This window comes from Hyperoodon ampullatus, assembly GCF_949752795.1.
Source record: "Hyperoodon ampullatus genome assembly, chromosome: 2".
Classification (NCBI taxonomy): Eukaryota; Metazoa; Chordata; class Mammalia; order Artiodactyla; family Ziphiidae; genus Hyperoodon; species Hyperoodon ampullatus.
Genome location: NC_136915.1, coordinates 45,986,875 through 46,005,796, shown reverse-complemented (window position 1 = coordinate 46,005,796; position 18,922 = coordinate 45,986,875). Strand labels below are relative to the sequence as shown.

Sequence of the window (18,922 nt, the reverse complement as noted above, 5' to 3'; positions counted from 1 at the left end):
AATTTATTTATTTATTTTTGGCTACATTGGGTCTTCATTGCTGCACACAGGCTTTCTCTAGTTGTGACGAGCGGGGGCTACTCCTCATTGTGGTGCACGGGCTTCTCATTGCAGTGGCTTCTCTGGTTGTGGAGCAAAGGCTCTAGGTGCGCAGGCTTCAGTAGTTGTGTCTCGCAGGTTCTAGAGTGCAAGCTCAGTAGTTGTGGTGCACGGGCTGAGTTGCTCCACGGCATGTGGGATCTTCCCGGACCAGGGCTCAAACCTGTGTCCCCTGCATTGGCAGGCGGACTTTTAACCACTGCACCACCAGGGAAGTCCTGAGAAATGTTTATTTAGATCTGCTCATGTTTTTGATTGGGTTGTTTGTTTTTATTATTGAGCTGCATTAGGTGTTTGTGTATTTTGGAGATTAATCCCTTGTCAGTTGCTTCGTTTGCAAATATTTTCTCCCATTCTGTGGGTTGTCTTTTTGTTTTGTTTATGGTTTCCTTTGCTGTGCAAAAGCTTTTAAATTTAATTAAGTCCTATTTGTTTATTTTTATTTTTATTTTCATTACTCTAAGAGGTGGATCAAAAAAGATCTTGCTTCAATTTATGTCAGAGAGTGTTCTGCCTATGTTTTCCTCTAAGAGTTTAATAGTATCCAGCCTTACATTTAGATCTTTAATACATTTTGAGTTTATTTTTGTGTATGGTATTAGGAAGTGTTCCAGTTTCATTCTTTTACATGTAGCTGTCCAGTTTTCCCAGCACCACTTATTGAAGAGACTGTCTTTTCTCCATTGTATATTCTTGCCTCCTTTGTCATAGATTAAACTATGGATGTGTGGGTTTATCTCTGGACTTTCCGTCCTATTCCACTGAACTATATTTCTGTTTTTATGCTAGCACCATACTGTTTTGAGTACTGTAGCTTTGTAGTATAGTCCGAAGCCAAGGAGCCTGATTCCTCCCGCTCCATTTTTCTCTCAAGATTGCTTTGGCTATTCAGGGTCTTTGGTGTTTCCATACAAATTGTAAAATTTTTTGTTCTAATTCTGTGAAAAATGCCATTGGTAATTTGATAGGGATTGCATTGAATCTGTAGATTGCTTTGGGTAGTATAGTCATTTTCACAATATTGATTTGTCCATTCCAAGAACATGGTATATCTCTCCATCTGTTTATGTCATCTTTGATTTTTCATCAGTATCTTATAGTTTTCTGGGTACAGGTGTTTTGCCTCCCTAGGTAGGTTTATTCCTAGGTATTTTATTCTTTTGGATGCAGTGGTAAATGGGATTACTTCCTTAATGTCTCTTTCTGATCTTTTGTTGCTAGTGTATAGGAATGCAAGAGATTTCTGTGTATTAATTTTGTATCCTGCAACTTTACCTAATTCACTGATGAGCTCCAGTAGTTTTCTGGTAGCATCTTTAGGATTTTCTATGTATAGTATTATGTCATCTGCAAACAGTGACAGTTTTACTTCTTATTTTCCAATTTAGATTCCTTTTATATCTTTTTCTTCTCTGATTGCCATGGCTAGGACTTCCAAAACTGTGTTGAATAAAAGTGGTGAGAGTGGACGTCCTTGTCTTGTTCCTGATCTTAGAGGAAATGCTTTCAGTTTTCCACCATTAAGAATGATGTTTGCTGTGGGTTTGTCATATATGGCCTTTATTATGTTGAGGTAGGTTCCCTCTATGCCCACTTTCTGGAGAGTTTTTATCATAGGGACTTAGATTAGATGCAGTTAAAGAGAAGATTGATAAATTGGAAAATAAGTTAGTAGACAATATCTAGACAGAAGCATGAAAGTTAAAAAAAAAGATGAAAAATTCAGAAAAGAGCATAAGAGAGATATAGAACATGGTGAAAAGGTCTAACATACATTGTTGCCCCAGAAAGATAGATAATGGGCAAAAGTAATGTCTGAAGTGATGATGGCTAGTAATTTTTCAAAACAGACAGTTTTGCATGTAGGGGAGTGGAGGCTGCTCTTTCCTTAGTGTCAGAGAAGTTCCAGGCCTCTGTCTAATTAACCCAACTTGCATTACATGCCTATCTCTGAGCCCGTCACTGTGGCACTGTGGCTGGGGAGATGAGACCATGCTGATGGTCTAAACTACCCTGGAAAATGAATAAGAACAACAGAGAGAGCAGACATTTATATAGTGCCTACTGTGTGCCAAGTGTACTGTTCTATGTACTTTACATTTGGTATATAAACCCATTTTAACTTCATAAACTGTGGCACAGAGAAGTTAAGTCACTTGACTTTGACAAGGTCACAGCTGGCAAATGGCAAAACCAGGATTCAAACCTAGTCAGTTAGGCCCCAGAATCTGCATTCTTATCTGCTGTGCTATACTGTCTCTTCTTCTCAAGCCCCATAGATAGATATGGAAATATGGGACCCTATTAAGGCGAGGAAAGGAGGGAATGAATATTAGGTGTTATGGACTGGATGTTTGTGTCCCTCCCCAAATTGAAGCCCTAACCTATGTTGAAGCCCTAACCTATAGTGTGGCTGTATTTGGAGATGGGGCCTCTAAGGAAGTAATGAAGGTTAAATGAGGTCATAGTGGTGGGGCCCTGATCCAATAGGATTAATGTCCTTATAAGAAGAGATACAGCACATGTGTGCTCTCCCTCTCCTCTCCCCCACCTCCATGCATGCACTGGGAAAGGGCATATGAGGGACATATTGTGAAGGTGGCTGTCTGCAAGCCAGGAAGAGAGCCCTCACCAGAAACCAAATCATCAGGGACCTTGATCATGGACTTCTAGTGTCCAGATCTGTGAGAAAATACATTTCTGTTGCTTAAACCACCCAGTCTATGGCCTTGTGTAATGTCAGTCCAAGCAGACGAATACAAGCAATCAGCTGCATTGACCCTAAATTTCTTAATGATGTGGAGCAATGTCTGGGTCACCACTGCCTTCCAAGTCTGAGAGAGCTGAACTTACATTTTGATTCCACCATTCAACAGATGCATGACCTTGGGCAAGTCACTTACTCTTCCTCTGGGAAATGGCATTAGTAATTCTGGCATGGAAAGAGCCTAGTACTGTGCATGGCACATAATCAGCACCCTATAAACTTTAATATTCATGATATATTACTAAATGAAAACAGCAGAATACAAGAAAATAAGCATATCATCCTTCTTTTTATCAAAAAATTATATGGATGCTTAGGGAAGTACCATAGAGGTTTATGTGTCATCATGTCTGCTGTGGCTCTCTGGTTTGTGGTCTTATACATGATGTCTATTTTCTAATTGTTGCCTCAATACATTTTCTAATTTTTTCTACAGCAAATGTGAGCTAATTGGATAGCAATAAGAGAGTCTGAGGGAAAACTAGGCCCATATATGTGTTTATATACTTACCTGCATCTCCACGTGCAGCCAGCCTTGGGCTGCTCACTTCCTGGCCCTGGATGGGACAGAGTTGCAGGCTCACTCTGGTTTCTCTGTGGCGCCTCCATGCTGCTTAGGTTTTAGTGAGCCTGAGGTGAGCCTGCTCAGGTTTTACTGGCCTGGGTCCCCGTAAATCTAGCTTAGCTTTAAAGGGGAATTTATGGAGTTTTTTGTGACCTGGGATAAGAGACGCCGGGCGGCCATAAGCCCGGCGTGAGGCCTCGAGCATCAGGCTCTATAGCTCCAGAGGCCCTGCCAAGGTTACAGGCCCCCTGATGGGGCCTGGGACACCCCCAAGACAGCTCTGCATCGAGCAGCCCATCTCGCTGGACTGTGGAGACTGGAGAAAAAGCTCCACCTTCCTGCTTCTCCTCTTTCAGAAGCCCCCACTTCCTGCTGATTGCCAGGCCTTTGGGTTTGATGAGGAGGGAAGAGAGGGGATGACGAGGCAGCACGGAGGCGGAAGGGGCCCTGGAGTGTGGATGCAGCACAGGCTTGGCATCTGCTGAGCATCCTTAGAGAGCCAGCGCTCACCTCCCTGGGCCTGAGAATGGAGCCTGATATTCCCTGCTGTTTGGGGTCTCTAGTGCCCCTCCTGCTCGGGCCTGGCACTCCCACTACTCAGAGGGGAAAGCTAAGGCTCAGAGAGGGGGCCTGCAGAGCCCAGGCTCAGACTCAAGACCCCGTTGGCCTGAGGCTGCCCTCTGTGGCCCCTGGGGCTCACTGCCTGGGAAAGTGGGCCACTGTTGCTGGAGAAACACTACCTCAGGGTGCTGTGACCGTGTGTCTCCTGCCTGTCAAGAAGGCAGTAGAGGGACTTTTACTAAAGTGCTGACTGCACCAGGCACCACACTGCTACATGTATTATCTCATTTACCCCTCACAGCCACCCCTTAGAGCTGAGATTCTTATCTCTGTTTTACAGATGAAGGAACTGAGGCTCAGAAGAGTAAGGTAGCTCATCTAGGTTGAAGCAGCCAGAAAGTTAATGGTGGAGCTAGGGCTTCAACCTAGGTGTGTGTGTGCAAAGCTTGTTTTGTTTCCCCAAGTCACGGTGTCTGATGTAGAGGAAGCACGAAAGTGAACTTTGGACAATCCTCCCAGCCACCCCGCCCCCTTCCCAGTGTTTCCAAGCACCTACTGTAGTTCTAACCATGTGCTAGGAATGAGGGGAATATCCCCAGTGGGGCCCAGGTGTTGAGAGAACCTGCTTGCTGTGTGACTAGGACCAGCCTCTCCCCCATCCGGGCCCCTGTTTTCTCTTCTGTATGTGAAGTAAGTTGAACAAAATCATGTGTCAGAATGCACTGACATTCAGCCGCTCTGGAGCTCCAAGAACTTGTCCTGAAGGATTTCACAGACTCTAGATGAGGCGGGACTTTAACCGTACTTACAAGCGTCAATGCGGCCGTACAGAGTATTATAGTCCCCACCTTGTGGTGATGTTGTGGAGATTTAGAGATCAAACATGTCGAGTATTTGGGACTTCCCTGGTGGTACAGTGGCAAGTTAAGAATCCGCCTGCCAAGGCAGGGGACACGGATTCGATCCCTGTTCTGGGAAGATCCCACATGCCACAGAGCAAGTAAGCCCGTGCGACACAACCACTGAGCCTGCGCTCTAGAGCCCAGGAGCCACAACTACTGAGCCTGTGTGCCACAACTACTGAAGCCCGTGTGCCTAGAGCCTGTGCTCCACAATAAGAGAAGCCACTGCAATGAGAAGCCTGCGCACCGCAACAAAGAGTAGCCCCCGCTCACTACAGCTAGAGAAAGCCTGCACACAGCAACGAAGACCCAACACAGCAAGCAAGCAAGCAAGCAAGCAAGAAAGAAAGAAAGAGAAAGAAAAAGGGAGGGAGGGAGGGAGGGAGAGAGAGAAAGGAAAGGAAGGAAGGAAGGAAGGGAGGAAGAAAGAAAAAGAAAGAAAGAAAAAGAAACGAAGGAAGGAAGGAAGAAGAAAGGAAAGGAAGAAAGAGGGAGGGAGGGGGAGGGAGGGAGGGAGGGAGGGAGAGAGAAAGAAAGGAAAGAAAGGAAGGAAGAAAGAAAGGAAGGAACGAAGAAAGGAAGGAAGGAACGAAGAAAGGAAGGAAGGAACGAAGAAAGGAAGAAAGGAAGAAAGAAGGAAAGAAAGAAAGAAACCACATGTCAGATGCTGGGTTAGGTGCACCCTAACAGGCAGCTATTCACAGGGGCTGCTGTGTGCAGAGGTGGGGAAGCTTGGGGGAGGGCGGGAGAGACCAAGGAGTGTTCCAGAAGGAGATGCACTTCTGCTGAGCTCTGAGGGCCCAGAGAGATTTGGGAGGTGTCAGGCACCCTGACTGGAGGGCTGGGGTGTGTACAGCGCAGCAGCAAAGCACTGTGGGAGTGGGAGGTAATGCCCAGATAGGGGGTGAGCCCAGGCTGTGGGGACCCCTGAGCCAGGCTGATAGCACTTCCATTTATCAGGTGCCACCAGGGGCTGGCCCTGCAGTCAGAGTCGACAGTGGTTTTCATGTCGTCAACACCCATAAAATGCCCCTTGTTTTACAGATGCAGGAAAGTCTTTCTAACTGCAAAGCCCACCTCTAACTGCTGCACTAGATTGGGGTCAGCATGTTACAGCCCAAGAGCCAGTGAGCTCTTTTTCTCAATAAAGTTTTATTAGAACACAGCCCAATCTTCTGTTTACATGCTGTCTATGGCTGCCTTTCATGTTACAACAACAGAGCTGAGTAGTTGTGGCAGAGAATGTATGGCCTGCAAAGCTTAAAATATGTGTTATCTTGCCTGTTACAGAGAAAGTTTGCTCTCTGAGCCCTACACTTGCCATGTGAGCTTGGGTAAATTGCTTGCCCCCTCTGAGCCTGTCTGGCCAATTTCTGATGGTTGTAGCAAAGCTTATAGGTGATGGCTATGAAATGTTTTGTGGACTGTAAAGTGCAGTACCCTGTCACCAGCCTGGCACCTGGCAAGCACTAAAAGTCTGCTTGTCCATGAATGAGGAGCAGTCATCATGTAGGCCTTCCTGGACCCAGCCAATGGCTGCTTCTGGGACAGCAAGGAGGCGGCATCTGGGCCCGAGATGCTGAATGCATCATTGTCCCTCTCATGCAGACTTGGCAGTTTTCAGTGTAAATTAAAATTCCTGTGGGGAGTCACCTTATATGTGGTACCACTTTATAGCCAAGTCATTACGGTAATTTGCAAAGCTCTGTGGTGTGTAACTGGAGCCATTTGCTTTGGATTTGCTGGCTGTGACCTCATTCAGGCTGCCCAGTTCTGCATTTGGTGACCCCTGAGACTTGGGGGCTTGTCCTCCTGAGCCTGGCCTCAGGGTCATCCAGACCTGACCTTCTTGGGGATAGAATACTTCTCATACAGGGCCCTGCCTCCCAGCCCCATCCTGAATTCAAGGATAAATAGAAGAAGTAATTAGCATTATGATGGTCATAACTTTTTGAGTGCTTGCTGTGAGATAGGCACCATGCCAAATGCATTGTGTTTGTAATTTTACTTAATTGTCACCACAACCTTGTGAGGTAGGTGTTAGCACCATTTTACAAATGAGAAAACTGAGGCTTGAAGAGGAAACTAAACCAAACTCTTATTACCTAGCCCTGGGGGTGCCAGTCCAGGTTCTGCTATGGACTTGCTGTGTGATTAAAGCAGTGTCTTTCCCTCTCTGAGCCTCAGTTTCTTCATCTATTAATGAAATAGTCACTCAGTCCCAGCCCTGACATTCTAGGTTTTCTCATCAATCTGTAAAAATGAACAGAGGACCTTCTCATCCTCCAAGCCTCCAAAGAAGCTTGATGTATGTGGGGAGAGTCAGGTCCAGGGTCTGCTCTTGGCCCCCTGTGGCACAGAGGGAGTCATGGCTGCTGGGTGCCAGTCCCTTTTCAGGGCACCCCCAGCCTGCCTCAGGGCAGCAGGGCTGACATGCCCCTCTCATTCCCCTGCCTTCCCAGAGAAAGACTCCATCCCTGCTCCCTGGAGATAGAGAGTAAGCCAGGGTGGGTCCTGTGATGCCCTTGGGGACAGAGAGGCAAGATGTCAATGGGCAGGAAGGCAGTGGGAGGGCCCAGGGTTGAAGAGTGACTGTAGCCACATCTTTCCAGTGGTGACAGCACCGCTGGGACAAAGCCTCTGGTTTAATTTCCAGGCGTTAAGAAAGCAGGTGGCCCGGAGCAGAGTCCAGCATGGGTTTGGGGAGAACTGGGTTTGGACTCAGCTATGCCAGCAATTGCCATGTGACCTTGGGTGGCCACTTGCCAGCTCTGGTGCTCATGTCCTTCCCTCTGTGAGGCGGGGAGGGCGATGCTTTCATCAGGGTGCTGTGAGAGTCACATAAGACAAGGGCTTGAATGGGCTTGGATCCCCAAGCAGTGCCAAACTGTGACCTGAGGGGCTCCTTCCTCCCTCGTTCCCAAAGCTGTGTGTTTATTTTTTGTAGGAAGACTTCTTACTGTATCCAGTGGAAAAGAAGCCAATAGTCCCCAATTGTTTGTCTGGTAATGACTGTTTCTTCCCCCAGAGGTGATGAGTTTGCATCCCAACTGAGCCCTTACTCCCTGTTTGACCTTGGGTAACCCACTAAATTTCTCTGAGCCTTTGTATGCTCATCTGAGATGGAGTGGTCTTACCGCCTGGCAGAGTTGTTGCAAAGATTGAAGTTTGACTTCCCCCAAGGCTCCCCAACATGATCTTATTGGAGTCAAAGGTGCGGATGCTTGTTTGGGGGTCCCCAGTCATTCATCAGTTGGCTGAGAGGCAGCAGGACAGGACTTGAGCTTTTAAGTGTGAGAGATCTGAGTTTGCATTGTGGCCCCGCGTCTTACAGACCCCAGAGCCTGGTGGAAGGCACCTCATCTCTCCAAACTTCAACTTTTCTCATCTGGAAAGTGGCTGTAATGAGCCCACCTCACAGGGATGGACACTTAAAAGAATCAAATGTTCCTGTTGATCAAACAGGAAGGGCTGATGAATAGGGCTTGATACATGCTGGGCTCCCTGGCGCCTTTCTGGGGCCCCGCCTTCCATCTCTCCATACATCCTCCTGTGGGAAGGAGGGGTAGGTAACCCAGAGGTCCCCAACGGGCCTCGTGGGTCCTTGAAAGAAGCTTGGAACCATGTCCCTGACCCAAAGACGCTGGAAGAAAGACGCTGGCAGAACAGCCCCATGTGGTGATGAAGCTCTCTTTGCGCCAAATGCTATTAACGGTCATAAAATCATCCACAGTTTTCTCAGGCCCAGTCCCAGGGTTTGCCTCAATGGGACAATAAAATCACAAGCAGAAACAATTTGGAAAAGGCAGAGACCGCCTTGCAGAGGAGGAGTTAAATGAGCGGCAGCCGGCTCTCATTAACTCAGGCCATTCACATTTGTTACCAGGGATTTCTTTTTAATTAAAAAACAACCAAGTTATTAAAAAATAAGCTTGTGAGGGGCTGGCCAAGCAGCAGCCAAAGCCAGCAGGAGTGAGCGTTCCTCACAGCAGGACATTGGCCCAGTGCTTGGCCTGGGAAGGTGACCAGAGGTCCGCTTCTGAGGAAATACTTCTCTGGAGACTTCTCACCTGCCCTGGGACCTTGAGAGCATGGCATTCTCATCTGCAAACTGTAAAGTGCTCGGCAGGTGAATGCCTAGTGCCTGTTCGGAGCTTTGGGCACTTGGCAAGTAAGCACTGAGTGTCTGGCCTTCTGTGAAGGGGCTGCCTGGGGGTGGGGTCAAGCTGGAATTAGGGTTGGGGGAGCTGGATCCTTGAGGATGAGGTTGGACTTCTGTCTTCCTAAGAGGCCACTTTTTATTACATAGTGATTAAGACATGGGTTTGGGTCTGATGGACCTGAGCCAGAGATCCAGCCCAGACTCTTACTAGCTGTGTGATCTTGGGTGAGTAGTTTAGCCTTCCTGAGCCTCTGCTCTCTCCTCTGTACAATGGGCATAATACTGACCTCTTCCTACGAGGGCTGCAGGGGGCCCCAGTGAGGCAGTGGAGTCAGAGCCTGCACATCCTGCTTAGCTTCAGGGCTGATCGTGTGCTGGTGTCAGCTCTTTTCTCATCTTAATGGTTTATCTCGCTCAGTGTTGACAGTCCCTGGACAATCCTTGGGCCTGTTAATAATGTTTTATTGCATCTGTCAGACACTTTATACTTTTCAAAGTGCCCTTTGACAATACAAGCACTTTCCACTCCGGGTGCACCACCTACTAGGCACCCGCGCTTGGCTAGGGCTCTGCACCTCAGCTCTCAACACCTCACAGCATCTCTGGAGAACTGGTGTGGCTGTCCCCCTTAGACACAGGGGGACTCAGCCTCCGGAAGGGACCTGTCCGAGTCACAGACTTGGTTGGGGGCAGTAGGGGCTCACACTGGGCCCATCAGGCCCCAAAGCCCTTTCCTCCTTAGCATAACCCTGCCAAGTGACTGGGCAGAAAGCCCAAGAAGATAGCCTTCAGATTAACCCTCCTCACACTATAGATGAGAAAACTGAGGCCCAGAGAGGGCAAGTGGCTTATAACAACCATGTCTAACATGTTTGTTATACTTTATATAGTTTTTAAGGGCTTTCAAGGGCTTTATGTAGATTTCAAGACTAATTGAGGCACGTCTGCCTCAGTTTGTCTTCCTAAAAATCCCAGGAGTGGGGCACGGCAGGGCATCTGATAGGCTGTCAAAGAACCGTGGAGGATACAGAGGCGTGAATGACTGTATACGGTGCTTCTATGGGGTAATGCAATTTGGAAAACAATGTGGATTCAGCTTCGGTGATAAGAAGGACTCATGCTGTTTGGTGAGCACCTCCTCCTTGACCTACAGATGTTAGTGATGCTCACTCGGCCTGCTGGGCAGCCAGCCCCAGCCATGGCCTTGCATCTTGTCAAATGAGTGCCAGGATCATAGCTTGTAAGCTCCAAGAGGCAGGAGTGTGTGTCTAGCTCACCATGTTTCCTGCACCCGGATAGTGTCTGGTACGTTGTAAGTGCTCTGTTTGTGTAAAGATCAGTTACCCACTGGAACTCAGCATCTGCATCTGAGAACTGGGGATTTTATTATTGATCCTGCTGGTGATTATGGGAATTAATAGGTGTCCCCAGTGCCTGGAATGCAGCAAGGGTTCAGTTAGTGTTTCTCAAGGGCACTCTGTCCCACCCGGTACCCCAGTGACTGCCCTCTGCAGGCCATCCCCACTCACTTTGTCTCCTTTTCCTGTCTCTCTCTGCATAGTGAACGGGAGCTACGGCCACTGCACTCCGGGCTCGGAGAAGAGTCTACTGGACCTGGACCTTGCTGAAGGCCCTGGCCCCCCCTGCCGCCAGGGCCTGTTTCTCCCTGCAGGAAGCCCACCACCCCGGGGCCACCCCTCAGCCTGTGAGAGGCTGCTGCATTTCCCCCACCCCAGCAGGTATGTGCTCCGACCCCATGCATCAGCTGCCTTCTGTGGACGGTAGCTGGAAGCCACAGATCTAGGGCCTCCAGACCTCACCTGGTCTGCCTGGCTCGTGGGACACACAGGGAAACTGAGGCACAGGAGGGCCAGAGACCAGCCGGAGCCCAGTAGCACGTGGATGGCTGCCTGGTCTAGGCTCTGGACCTCAGCATTGCAAGGCCCCATGAGAGACAGGAGTGGCTTTATTGAGGTGTGTTTCCCTGTTGCAGAAGCTGAGCTGACTTTACAGAGAATCAGTCATTTCAGAAGAAGAAAAAGATTCAGAGGATGGGGGGAGAGGTTGGGGAGGGAAGACCCAGCTCAGGGTTCACGCATGCTGTAGTGATGAACCCTGGACTGCTCCGAGAGCCGAGGGGGGGTCCCTCCACCCAGGTGTCTCCTGCCCCAGGAAGCCATCACCCCATAGAACTCTGCCAGGTAACCATCATTCAGTGCTGGTGCATTACCAGTGATGTTCACCTCTGGACAGATGTTCTGCCAGATTGCATATGGGGCTGAACTCTGCCTCCTGCGGCTTCTCCCAGGATCCAAGCCATGCCTCTGTGCCCTCTGGTTTCTGGACAGGCAGAGGCCAACCACAGACAGGCCTCTGCACCCACCTGCTCAGCCCTAGGGCCCTGAGCCAGTGCCTGGGGCTGCTGGCCTGGGGCCTGTCTCACAGATCACAGAGTCTAAAAACTGGCCCAGTTGCCTGTTTGCAATTGGTTCCTTCACCAGTCATTTATCGGGGGTGGGTGCCTTGGTGAAGGAAGCAGAGATCTCCCCGACAGAGTTTACTTTCCAGTGGGAGCTCCATGGTGGGAGATATTACTGATTAGCAGGATGCTTATTCTTCCCACATGGAACCATTTTTCTCTGAGAACGTAGATTCCCTGTGGCTTTCTTTGGTATTAGTGAGACTTCTGATTTACAGGAGTGTGTTAGTCTGCTTGGGCTGCCATAACAAAACACCTCAGGTTGGGGGGCTTAAACAACAGACATGTATTTCCTCACAGTTAGGGAAGTTGGAAGTCCAAGATCAAGGTGTCTGCAGGTTTGGTGTCTCCTGAGAGCTCTCTCCTTGGCTTGCAGATGGCCACCTTCTCACTTGCTGTGTCCTCACATGGTCTTTTCTCGGTGTGCACACCCCTGGTGTCTTTTCTTCTTACAAGGACTCCAGTCTGGTTGGATAAGGCCCCACCCTATGACCTCATTTAACCTTAATTACCTCCCTAAAGTCCCTACCTCCAAATCCAGTCACAAAGGGGTTTAGGACTTCAACCTGTGAATTTTAGGGGGATACAATTAAGTACATGATGAGGAGTTCAGCAAGCATCCTTTAGACTTGGAGCTGTGCATTGTTTGGTGACAGTCAAATGCATTTATCTGCTTGATTGTTCACTGAGGCCCCCCCTGGCAGCATCCAGTTTCTCCAGTGAAATTCTATCTCATGGCAGAAGCTACACTAACCTAGTGAAAGCTAAGGAAGTGGATTTTTGTTTTCTTTTCTCTTTCGGTAGAGACGATCAGAAACATCGTTTGTCATTTTGAATGTCATTTGACAGGGCACAGGAGAGTCTGTACCCAGAACCCTATGCCAGCATCAGTCTGAGTTGCTGCCACCTCTGCTGCTGACCTGGCTCTCCCAAACTCCCTCATTTTCCTAAAGAAAAAGAGGGCCCCAGCCCCTATCCCATACCCAGTTGGATCCTGTGCCTTCTCCCTCCCGCCAGATTGCCTTGTGTTTGGGGTCTCTCCGTTCACGCGGTTCCCTCTGATTCAAACAGATCCAGGGGCCTCCCTGGTGGCGCAGTGGTTGAGAGTCCGCCTGCCGATGCAGGGGATACGGGTTCGTGCCCCGGTCTGGGAGGATCCCATATGCCACGGAGCGGCTGGGCCCGTGAGCCATGGCCGCTGGGCCTGCGCGTCCGGAGCCTGTGCTCCGCAACGGGAGAGGCCACAGCAGTGAGAGGCCCGCATACCGCAAAAAAAAAAAACAAAAAAAAAAACAGATCCAGGTTCACATTCCTGCTCTATCACTGCCTGCCTCTGAGGGCTTGGGCAAGTTGCTTCAGTTTTCAAAAGTGTCCAACAGATAGTAGTCTCTCCCTTGAAGAACTTGGCCATGCCTTCAGCTACCATGCACCGTTACACTGTTAGGATTTATGAGACGGCCCCTGGGAAAGCACCTGGAGTTGTCCACTTTTTCTAGGGACCACACTCACAATTTCTAGAGATGTGATGGGATTCGTCTGGGGTGTACAGGGCTCAGCGGCAGAGCAGGGCCAGAACCATTGCCTGGCCTCACAGGGACACCGAGGGCAAGGGGAGGCCTGCCTTAGCTGGCATTCGGAGCCAGGAAACCCTAAGGCCTGAGCTGCCCCCTCCCTGCCTGATGCCATTCGAGGTTTTGCTGTTGATTATTCGGGCAACTTCAGTCACAGAACACCACAGCTGTTCTCTTCTGGTGTTGGGTGCTTTAAGCTGGTGCTGTTTTTAAAGCAGTTGCTTCAAACAGATGCTTACCTGGCTGCCCTTCCCCATCCGTGCCCACCTCTGCCAGGCCCAGGATCATGACCACGCAAGGAAGAGCTGTGCACTTATTTTTTTTTTAACCTCCACAAAGTCACAGCTTCAAATCCGATCTTTAAGCCCCTCAGAGCTTTCTGCTGGCAGTGGTGGGCCCAGGATCCCCAGCCCTGGAGATGGGGGGGTATGTGTTTGCTCCTTCTGATTCCACCTGGTGACCATGCTCTGGACAGCAGAGTTTCTGGGAGGGAAGAGAGGTCTCTGGTGAGTGAGGCAGAGAATTGTTCAAGTGTAGTTGAGAACCAAACAGAAGAAGAGCCCCTCCCCCAACCTCCTATCCAGGGAGCACTTCAGGTTAGGTCTACACAGGAGAACTCTACACCTGGGAGGGAGAAGGGGAGCCTGGGTTCTGGTCCCAGCCCTGCTGCTGGTTTGCTGCTTGTGACTGCAGTGAGCCCTGTGCCCTCTTGGTAGCGATGGGGTTGGAGCCGGTGCTCTCGGAGGGCTCCGGGCTCTGACTTTCCTTCTCCCCTGTCCTGTCCCCTCCCTTCCACCTCAGGGCTGGAGCGGAGGATGCCACAGCTGCAGGGAGCCTGAGAGGGAGGGGCTGGGGCTACAGGGCCACGCTGGGAAGCAGAGGGACAGGTGATGGCGCCACAACCCCCGGCTGCAAAGAGCCCCAGGATGGCAGTGTTAATGATGGCAGTGCTGATTGCCCCATTCACCCTGCTGTCCTCTTCCCAGAGGGCTGTCACAGCATCTGTTTCCTCCCTTGATCCTGGCAGCCTCCCTCTGAGGTAGGGAAGGTTAGTCCTTATTTCACAGGTAGGAAGACTGAGGCTCGGATGGGGACAGGTATGAGGGCACGTGGGGTATACTAGTCAGACTTTGGGCACATAAGCAGGCCTCCTGTTCTGCCCAGCCAGCTCCTGGGGCTTCTCGGACCCTGAGCCCAGTGTCACCTTGCTGGTCTCTCCCCTTCTCAGAGTCCTCTGATGACTGGCAGGCCCTGATATCTCTTCTTGCACTTATTTGTCCCACATTTGGGAGAGGCCCCTTCTAGGAATGCATGTACCACATGTGTGAGGATGATAGCATCTTGGCCAGCTGGGTCCTGCCCATCACCATCCTCACCCTCAGGAGAACCATTCGACACTGGGCTACAGGGAGAGGCCCAGACCACATTGCTAAGTAAGGTTCGCTGAGCTGCGAGTGGCTGAGACCTGAGGGTTAAGAGATGTTAACCCAGGTCTCTTGCTGCCTCACCTGGCTTGCCTGCCTACAGCTTCATTTTGGACATTCATGACCTTGAAATTCCGGACATTCCCCCCAAGAAACTTTTCCTCAGTTCTTCCTAGGATGACCCCTCACTGTGATTGTGATTCAAACCCCACCCGCTGATGTTCACAGTGGAAAGAACAGATTGCTTGGGGCAAAACATCACATTTTTAGAAATTAAGAAAGATTACAAGAATTAAGAGAGATTTAAGGGACAAGTAAGCAGAATTTAAAACAAACTGGACCTGGTGTCCCTCAAAGAGCCATCCTCAGCCTTCTTCCTCCAGAAGTCACTAGAAGGTCACGGGGAGGGGGACAGGGCAGACCCAGGGAGGCCTCAGTGGCAGGATGGATAGCACTTGGGCTGGAGAGGGTGGGCTGGAGTTAATAAAAGGATGAAATGCGCTCCTTTCTGGCATCCTCCTCGGCACATTCATGTCTTCAGACCTCCTGCCTCTCTTGAACCTCTTCCCAGCCCCCTCCTCTTCCTCTCTCTCCCCTTCTCCCTCCACATTCTTCCCTGCTGACCGGGCAACCAGTCCTGGTCTGTCTGCTGCCAGCCCTCAGCCTCGCTCTCTTGTTCTGGGCTTCTCTACCCCTCGGTCCTCAGGCTCCCCACCATCCCCTGCCCGGACCTCCCCACTGTGGAGTGCCCACCCTCTCATGACCCCTGTGCACTGTCTTCCAGGTCGCCCAGGCCCCAGGCCACCTATGTGAACGGAGGCCTCCCAGCCACACAGCACATCAAGCAGGAGTCCCTGCCTGACTACCGGGCCATGACGGAAGCTCGCGCACCCCTGTCTGCCCACTGCCGGGCCCCGCCAGCCACGGGCCTGCACACAGACCTGGACCTCTCGGGCCGAGCCCTCGCCAACCCCGCACCTTCCTGCTACCTTCTGGGCAGTGAACCCAGCTCTGGCCTGGGCCCCCCACCTGAGGCCCACCTGCCCGAGGGTGGCCTGAAGCGCTGCTGCCTCTTGGGCCTTCCCCCTGCATCCTCAGCCTCCGCCTCACCCTGCGCCTCCTCCGACATCACCTCCATCATCCGCTCCTCCCAGACAGCTCTGGTCACCTGCGTAAATGGACTCCGGAGCCCCCCTCTGCTGGGAGACCCGGGGGGCCCTCCCAAGAGGGCCCGGCCCAGCCCTGCGTCCACAGAGAGCCACGAGGGCAGTTTGCAACTTGAAGCCTGCCGGAAGGCCGGCTTCCTGAAGCAGGAGCCCGCGGACGAGTTCTCAGAGCTCTTCGGGCCTCACCAGCAGGGCCTGCCGCCCCCCTACCCCCTGTCTCAGCTGCCGCCTGGCCCGGGCCTTGGAGGCCTGGGGCTGGGCCTGGCGGGCAGGGGCGTGGCTGGGCGGCAGGCGTGCCGTTGGGTGGACTGCTGTGCAGCCTACGAGCAGCAGGAGGAGCTGGTGCGGCACATTGAGAAGAGCCACATCGACCAGCGCAAGGGCGAGGACTTCACCTGCTTCTGGGCGGGGTGCGTGCGCCGCTACAAGCCCTTCAATGCCCGCTACAAGCTGCTCATCCACATGAGGGTGCACTCGGGCGAGAAGCCCAACAAGTGCATGGTGAGTTCCCATGGCCGCCGGGCTGTGCCCCCGCCACCCCCAGCAGAACAGCACCCACCTCACTGCCCTGGGAGAGCCCTGCCTAGGCTCCTCACCCTGGGGGCTGGCTGGGATGTGGCCACTGGTCACAGTGGTCAGTGCCCTGTCACTGGGAACCTTGGCGGAGGGCCAGGTACCCCATCCTCCACCCTCCATAGCCTGTTGTCACACACACTCGTTCAGGTGGTGACACACGTGCTCTGAGGTCAAAGCGGCTCGGCCAGCCTTCTCTCTTACATACAAATGCTCAGTGTCACACCTGCCGATGGCCAGGTGAGTCATGGAGAGTACGCTCTCCCCCAGCACTGGCTCTTCACCCAGAGTCCTTCCCAGGGAGGCTCTGGGGCCTCCTGGAGCAGCCACAGGCTTGATTTCCTCCAGAGAGCACCGAGTCCTCACAGGCTTTCAGCTTGAGAGCTGTGGGTACCCAGGGCAGGCTTTGGGGTAAGGCCAAGGGTTAGCAGATAAGGCCCTGGATAGCACCTGCAGTGTTCTGGCTGAGGTTGAAACTAAGCTTTCCAGGGAGATACACACACACACACACACACACACAAAATATAGGCACCCAGGCCTCCAGCCCTTCTAAGTGGTCATCTGCATGTTCTGCTCTCACTGTGGTGGAAATCCGTATCAGAGGTTAGAAATTTAGTCTTAGTCCCTGATATCTTTAGCCAAGTCATTGTGCCTACCCACAGGGCCCAGCCAGCCACCAGGACAGGCGCCTGCCTGGGGTTGGAAGGGCTGATGGAGCCACCAAGGCCCAGCTCCATCTTCCCAGCTGCTGGGGCTTGGGTAAGGCAGAGGAAGGAAGCAGTGTGTTTGGTCTTCAGGGCCAGTGTTGTAGCCAAAGTTGAGTTCTTCCAACACTTGTGTGCTGTCACTGGGCCCTGCCTCATGGAGAACTCAGTCTGGGAAGGGGTGCAGCTTGGGGAGAGGTATACCTCTGTCCCTGCTCAAAGTGCAGGGCAGCATTTGCAGGACCAGGGAGGGGCAACCAGCAGTATAAACTCCATCCTCCTGGGACCAACTGTTCATCCTTGGGGCACATCTGCTTGTGGAGCTGTGAGCTGGGTACCCACTGGACCAGCTTATTCAGCTTTGAGGAGGCTGGGTCTTGAGGATGACAAGGAATTCACTTTGCAGACAAGTGAGGGTCAGGGTTGGCATGCTGGGGTTGTGGGGAGTGAGCAGGCTGAGAAGCTGACTGTATCGTGTGTCTTTGGGCCGAGAGTGTGCTGGAGGCAGAACTGGTGGCTGGGCCGGTTCCTGGCGGTGCCCTTGTTCCTTTGGGGTGTTGTGACACGTGCCTTGTGGGAGGGCACGCCCCTGCCTGGAAGGAGATGCCCAGCGGACGTTACAGGGTAAGGCTCCTGGACCGCAGACAGTCCTCTCTCTCTCTGAGATCCTGCAGTTGACAGCTGCCAGGCTACAGTTCTCCTTCATGTCTTCTCTCCTGGGGTGATCCCAGTGGTGTACGCAGGGTCCTCGAAGAGGCTGCCTGGCCTGAACCCTGGTGTGGCGTGGTCAGTGGCCTTCTCGCACTCAGGCTCCCGTGTAGAATCGCGGCATCCAGGAGTTTCTGTGTTAGACATGAGGGACCTTGGAGATGATCTAGGCCTTCCCTGTCGATTTTCCAGGTTGGGAAATTGATGCCCAGTGAGTGGGTCACAGAGGCTCAAATCACTCAGGGCAGTCTCAGGATCTCTCTGTAGGGTTTCTTCTCTGGGGCCAGCCTGCCAGAATCTCTTTTGCTTCAGCAGATTCCACAGAACACTGGCTTACACCTGGCTCTGGAGACAGACCTGGAGCTGCCAAGATCTTTGCCTGAGGGCACTCACAGTCAGAGATGCATGGGAGATGGGTGACAGGGTCTGGGATGGAGTTTGCATCGGCCCAGGGAGGAGAGATCTAGAAGGGCTTCATACAGGAGGTGATGTTCAAGCCATGTCTGTACTTACCCATGGTTGCGTTTAATCTTTACAAGAGTCCTGTAAAACCAAGGGTTTTTATAGGTGAAGAAACAAACCCTACATTGGGGGTCAGTAGGGTCCAGCTGGCCTTCCACCTGCTACTGTGAGAACACTTCATCTTGCCTCTTAGGGGGTTTAGGATTATGGTAATAACACCAGCAAGCAGCTCCTGAGTGCTGACTGTGTGCGGGGGCTATTCTAAGCCCATGGTCCTCCTACTCCATGTGGTCCTCACAACAACCCTATGGGGCAGATACTATTAATCCCCATTTTACAGATGAGGAAACCGAGGCTCAGAGAGACAGCATAATTAAACCAGGCCACACAGCTAGTTAGAGACAAACCATAACAACAATAATAATAGAGGCTAATAATCATGATAGTAATAATAGTATTGATAAGAACAATAAAAATAACTTGCCCAGGGTTACACGGCTAGTAACCATTGGAGTGGAAGTTGAACTCACATCTTTCTAAGCCGTGATGCTCTTGTTTGTGTATATCTTCTCCTGTTAAACTGATTATTCTCTGGGGTCCAGGTACCAGCCCTGCTGGGTGCCATCCTCTGGAGATGGTAGCAGAGATCTCTGATCTCCGCCCTGCCCGCAGTGGGAGTGCTCCCCCTTCCTGCGAGGCTGGTGCAGTAGGTAACCCAGGGGAAGGGGCGGGCCCTAACCTGCACCCCAGATAAATACAATCTCCCTTCCCTGTAAAAT

At 51.5% G+C, this 18,922-nt stretch overlaps 1 protein-coding gene across 3 annotated transcripts in view; it reads left to right on the top strand.

Annotated features, from left to right (window-relative positions):
* GLIS1 (GLIS family zinc finger 1) overlaps positions 1-18,922 on the top strand; it is a gene marked incomplete at its 5' end in the record, with an annotated part of 211,517 nt that overhangs the window by 127,443 nt on the left and 65,152 nt on the right. For all 3 annotated transcript variants that reach the window (XM_079725339.1, XM_079725338.1, XM_079725337.1), the window contains 2 exons: positions 10,618-10,795; positions 15,315-16,197. In XM_079725339.1, coding sequence (XP_079581465.1) covers positions 10,618-10,795; positions 15,315-16,197 — 1,061 coding nt within the window. The remainder of the gene's footprint in view (positions 1-10,617; positions 10,796-15,314; positions 16,198-18,922) is intronic.